The following is a 6172-nucleotide window of genomic DNA, read 5'->3' on the forward strand; positions in this document are numbered from 1 at the left end:
CTTCTCATAAATTTGAGATTGTGCAATAATTCACCTATGTACAACGCTTGTATTGTTGATAACCGCAACGAATTTTATGATACAAATAGATATATTTTGAAACAAGGTGGAAAAACAGACATGTCCAATAGACTTGAAAACGAGAAAGAGAGCAAACGAACTTTAGTTACAGAAAAATGAAAATTTTAAAACGGTGAAAAACAAACATGTCCAACAGACTTGAAAATTGAGAAGAGAGAAAACAAACTTTAATTACAAAAGAACGGACGTGCTTTATCGAGAAATAACATTCAATTCCCTGGTTGCTACTATATCAATATATTTGAATGTAGCCAAAACGTTATGTAATTGCACTATATCAAGTATAAAGGAAAATAAAGTGCTTAATCTGTACATCCACAATTCCACACCCCCATAAGTGTATTACAAATACTATATTTGCAAGGAAAGATTACAAAATTATAGAATCACCAAGAATAGTGACTCCTACAACATTTCATCTGATTTATATATTCCTATCATTCTGCAGATCTTCCTACTAGAGCGGGTACACCCATGTGGATAAGTCTATATATAAGTCGGACAAATCACCCTCTACTATGCCCACGTAACTAGCCCGGCAATGACAAAATCCTTTACCACTTCATTAGCAGAGTTTCTCCACTTCAGTCTCTCAAAACCACGGTATCACAGAACTATGTTAAAAGATGTTGTTCATCAACATGGAACGATTTGTTGTCGTTTTACCTACATTGTTTGCATATTCTGGTATTAGGTTCTTAGTGAAAGCCAAAGGAAGATGATAAAATGCAGTAGAGAAATTAGAGACATGTCGATATACCTTTTGCGTTTGCTCTTTAATGCACTGGAACTTGATGGGTTGCTATGCCAATTTCTTTTCCTCTGATTGATGAACCAATTGTTGATCTGTTTTAGCTGCAAGCCAGTCTCTTGTACTAATCTTGCCTTGTCTTCCTCCTGCAAAAAATCATTGTGATGAGTGTTTCTGCTGCATGTAGGTAGAACGAAAGAGTAAATAGTAGGCTCAACACAAAGCTATAATTTACTTTTCTTCTACATTGATCTGTATCTCAATTCAGACAAAATGTTCAATGAACCTACTAGGACAGAAAGATCTGGAGGGAAGAAAGAAGACGAGGAGTTTAGTTTCCCATATTTGAACAAGAAAAGGAAAAAAATTGGGCAATTCAATCTCCTTCCTTGTTTAAATTCTTCCACTAATCAAAATATATATTCTTCCATCCCCTCAACTCCCTACAACTACATTCACTCTGTTTCCCTGATATCCAACCATATTATGTTACTGCCCAATTTGCAAAATTTGGACTAAAACAATTCTGTAAAGCCTTTAATGAAAGATATCACGACGCAAAATATGCTTCTAAAAATCCAAATTTCCGGCACAGCTTACTCAATATGGCCATTAACTGCTAGCATAAGAAAAACAACAGATCAAAAAAATCTAGAGCCTGATAACTTACTGTTGGGTATGGCCACTTGGAATGTGATTGCCACCAAGCCTTTAAGACAGAGGTGGTATCACCAGGGAGTTTCCCGGCCCTTCTCTTGCGCAAGATTTCTTCCCTAATATCCACAATTTTATCTTTGTAGCCCTTTTAAGGAGCAAACAGTAAAAAGGTTTTAGTAGAATGCACTTGAAATGTCCTCCCCCACCCACCCGAAATACTACTGTATTTATTCACGCTAACCTGTTTTAGCTCATGCTTAAGCTCTTGCCTCACACGCTCCATCAGTGACCGCTCACTCTCTGTTGGGACTAGAGGTCCGAATCCCATGGTGTCTGGACCATCCAAACCTCCATCGAACAAGTTACTATCACTGTCTAGGGGATCATCATCATCGTCAGACATAGTTGCTCCTGTGCCTTCACCAGGAGAGACCCCTGCACAGATAAGATCACAAAGTGCCTGGCATCAGCATGTTATCCTTAGTACCTCAACAAACTATAAGATAAATTTTTCTCTTAACATGTATACACAGTAGAGGGCTGAAGTACATATTTAATGGAAATGACAAAATTTCGTAAATTTAACAGAACCATTATGTTTTTAGGAAAAGGAACTTAAGACATTAGGGCCGGACTTCAGTTAACTCGCGATTTTCATGTTAAATAAACATTAATTAGAGACAGGTATCTAACCCTAACGTATTTAATATCAGAATCAGAAGAAACTCGTTGACAGCATCAAATTTGTACAAGTCAAATTTCACTGACCTGTGTTGCTTGGACTCTAAAAAATCTCTAATATTATTTCAAGACCCTGTGTTAAATCCCCCGACACCCTGGGTATAGACGCTTTCTTTTGGACCAAAATCATGAAAAACTTCTATCAAAATTCGAATCTGACGCTAGGAGACATACTCTTGTCGGATACAAGCGAGAGTCTAGAGTAACCCAGCCACCCATTTAAGTGACTAACCACAAATCCAGACCAGATAAACAAACACGACAAGGGTGGTTGTCCTGGGATCAATTTCAAGCTAGATTTTAACTGCTTTGCTAACACAAATTCAGAGAATTTCAGGTGACAAGATAAGTGAATGTACCTGTCAAGCTTTGAAGAGATTGCTCAATTTCCCAGCACGCCATCACAGCTTCCATTGCATGGACACGAACATGTTGTTGTAGTTGTTCCTTAAAGGAGCATAACAACAGCACATAATGTGTCTGCATCATTGAGCAAGAAAACAGTAAGAAAAAGGCATCAACATACCTATGCAATTCCAATTCGTGTTTTCATAAAGGAGAAAAGTGCTGAGAAAAACAGTAAAATAACTGAGAAAAACAGAGTGAAAAAACTGTGCACAATGGAAGTAAAAGAAGATGGTAAAAAGCACAGCAGCTCGTACATGGTTACAAGATTACACTTGACAAAGTAGACTACTGTATAACTTCCATTTGAAAAAAATTGTCCATCAATTCCCTATTGTGCTAGGTTTTTGTTGATTATATCATTTGGGTTGGCAACACTAACATCATTCAGCTACTTGAATCACAGTAAAACAAAAGTGTATTAACAGTACTTCTGTATTGTTGTAGTGTGCCAGTTTAATTAGATCCCAAGAACAATAATTGTGCATATACCACATGGTTAAATTAAAAAAAAAAAAAAAAAACTAGAGGGATTCAGAAATCACAAACTTTCACATATGACAAACAACTATTTGACCAAATTTCTGTACTTACTAGTTTTGCCAAAGCCTGACATGAAAAAAGTTTCAAGCCACCACCATGACATGTTTCCCACCCAAATAAAAAGTAAAAAACACTTTCACATTTTTCCTCAGCATCATCATGATCAAAACTTATTCCTCAAACAGTTAAGTGAAGTTTCTGTAAAAGTTTCTGTATTGATGAAGCATTGAATCCAACCCTAGTTCCACTCAAATTTTTTTCAATTATTCGCAATAAGAGATGAATATTGGTAATCAGTATTGATGAAGCACACCCCACAAACTGTCATATCCTGAGCACAAAAACAACAATCATAGAAGTACTACTCAATGCTCACGGGCACTTTAATACACCTATAATTTTCCAAGCGCCACAAACAAGAACAAAATTCATTGACGTTGAGACTTAGCAATCCATAAACTTAACTGATATACGCTAAAAGTTTATTTAAAGTCTCCCTCCATCTCTTTCAATGAGGTTAGAATTGGTCAGTGTAAACCACTTGCGAAGCAAACTCAACACAATAAAAAAACTGCTTTCATGCTTTAGGGCTTAGGCAACCGAAATATATGCACTGAAACTCTAGCTTCGAGTTCCTGAAATATAGAAAGTTCCAGAATAATTTGTGGTATTTGAGAAATGGAATTGAGAAGCTTCTGAATTAAGACATAAAAAATCTTTTGAAGTTAGTGGAAAAATTTAGAATAATGCAAATCCAGCATACAAGTGTACAAGGCTGAGAAATACAATAAATATTTAGCTAGAATAGAAAAGAAAAAAGAAAAAATCAATCTGTTTATTCTCCATATAGAAAAGGTGAACTGATATTAGAAGAATCTTTATATCTACTTATCTTCCTTCCAAAAAGGCTGAAACAACAGAACAGCCATTGGGATGAGGTAAAAAACAAATGCAAAATGCTGGACTAACCAGCAAAATGCCAAAAAGTTAGCTACCTTCTCTCCTAATATTGAATACCTCAAACTCACCTCCTAAATACCCTTTTAAAATAATGTTCATACTTGTTTCACCGAACCTACATGCCATCCCCAACATTTTAACACCAATTACCCCCACCAAATAAATGCCTGAAAACCCTTCATCTCCTACAATTCATACAACGGCCGTCCATGCATTACACTATATTAGGTCTTGGGTTTGAATCCCACCAATAATGTAAGCGTTGATTAGTCTTTGTGTGTTCCATGGACCCAAATAAAGATACGAGACATTCTTTGAAATTCTATCACAAGTCTTTGTTACACATGTTAAGATGTTCATAACCTTATCCTCCATCTACCAAAAGCAATTATAAAACCCTAATTATTATTTAAAAATTTCTAATTTTCTTCAAACAATTAGCCTTTGCTCAACAATTTGAAATTGTCGTAATTAGGAAACCCAAACTCATTATACAATCAAAGTCAAGCACAATCCTATTTAGAACCTTTTCTTCTTAGTAATACTCTTCTCCTAATGATTTAATAATTTAATAATAAAACCTAACAATCAAACCAAACACCACAATTTTAAATTTTAAAAAGAAATCATCAAAATTTTGACTAATCATCTAATCTAAAACTCCTTAAACCTACTCAATTCCAATAAAAATTTAATTTAAACCAAAATTAACCAAATCAAATCAAATAACCAAGAAAAATAAAAATTAAAATCATATACCATAAATTGATCCAATTCTTTATCATCACCAACCAAAGCATGACCATTAGCAAGCGCAGAATACTTAGAAACAACATTCTGCGATTGCGCAAGTTGCGCATCAATTCTCGGCAACTGATCCACCGGAGTTGCGATCCTTAAACACGCTACATGCGCCGACAATAACTGTTCGTAAAGTGGATGTCCTAATATCTCCGCTTTACACTTCACATTCTGCCAATTCATCTGCTGTTGTTGCTGTTCTCCTCCTCCACCGGTGGAACCATCTCCGTCACCAATCTCCGGCTTACCAGAATCCTCATTGTGAGTCAACTCACCAGGTTGAGCAGGAATCGCTGAGATACCCGCTGAGTCATCGACCGAGTGAAGGTTTAAGAAGTTGTTAGGTCCACCAGCGCCGGCTGAGGAGGTAAGAAGAGCTGACGTTAGCCAGTTTGGTTGGTGATGAGGATTTGACGACGTCGTTTGGTCTCCGCCAAATTGTGCCGCCATTTCTGCTTGTGAAAGATGGTGTTGATGAAAAGCCATTTTTATTTTTTTTATTTTTTTATTTTTATTTTTGAAGTAAAAATTATCAAAAAAAGGAGGGAAATTAAAGATTATAATTATAACGACGGTCCATCAAAATAAAAATATAAAATTTTATAAATAATATTATTAAATATTTTGAATAAGATGAAGATTATATAGTTTTAATTTAATTAATATTTAATGGTGGAGAGAGAAAAAATGGTCGGGAAAATGGTGGAAGAAGAAAGAGTGAATAAATAAGGAAGATGAATAAATGATAGAGAGAGGAGTTTTTTTTGGTTTTTATTTGGAGTATAAAAGAGATGATGAAGAAGAAGAAGCCGCCGAAATTAAATTGGAATTTTTAATTAAAAGAATTATTTATTTAATTTCTTGTGCGAAAAGGGGGGACCAGGATATTTTGGAAAAAATTAGGGTCGTTGGATTAGGGTAGTGGTCGGAGGGTAAGAGATGAGACAACGTGGATAGATTGTCGTTTCCATGTTTTTTTTCATTACTCCTATTACCTATAGTCTTACTTCGTTTCTTCCATTATACTACATACACTTGTTAAATTTGACTTTTTACGTAATTTAATGTGTTATTTCGCTTATTTATATATTGAATTATTTATATCTGAAATCTAAAAATTATATTAAAAAATTTATTTAAGATGTAATATGTAAAATAAGCTTGACCAATTAATAATGTCAATAACTGTATTGTAGTGAGTATTTTAAAACGAAGAAAGTATTTCATTTTGAT

The 6172-nt window shown here is 34.9% G+C and overlaps 1 protein-coding gene across 1 annotated transcript; it reads right to left on the minus strand.

Annotated features, from left to right (window-relative positions):
• Window positions 1-340: 340 nt before the first annotated feature.
• LOC130802792 (homeobox protein knotted-1-like 3) lies at window positions 341-5709 on the minus strand. Its single transcript, XM_057666864.1, has 6 exons — window positions 4898-5709; window positions 2590-2710; window positions 1731-1924; window positions 1503-1634; window positions 842-978; window positions 341-747 (listed from the first exon to the last, which is right to left on the minus strand). The coding sequence occupies exons 1-6, from the start codon at window positions 5423-5425 to the stop codon at window positions 744-746; spliced, it is 1116 nt and encodes a 371-aa protein (XP_057522847.1). The 5' UTR covers window positions 5426-5709; the 3' UTR covers window positions 341-743.
• Window positions 5710-6172: the final 463 nt, after the last annotated feature.

Source organism: Amaranthus tricolor, chromosome 16 (genome assembly GCF_026212465.1).
Source record: "Amaranthus tricolor cultivar Red isolate AtriRed21 chromosome 16, ASM2621246v1, whole genome shotgun sequence".
Lineage (NCBI taxonomy): Eukaryota > Viridiplantae > Streptophyta > Magnoliopsida > Caryophyllales > Amaranthaceae > Amaranthus > Amaranthus tricolor.

Coding starts and splice junctions, on each gene's coding strand:
- LOC130802792 (XM_057666864.1), bottom strand. CDS start 5,425: ATGGCTTTTCATCAACACCATCTTTCACAAGCAGAAATGGCGGCACAA. Junction 1,925..2,589: donor ATCTCTTCAAAGCTTGACAG/GTACATTCACTT, acceptor TTATCTGTGCAG/GGGTCTCTCCTGGTGAAGGC. Junction 979..1,502: donor CCAAGTGGCCATACCCAACA/GTAAGTTATCAG, acceptor GATTTTTTGCAG/GAGGAAGACAAGGCAAGATT.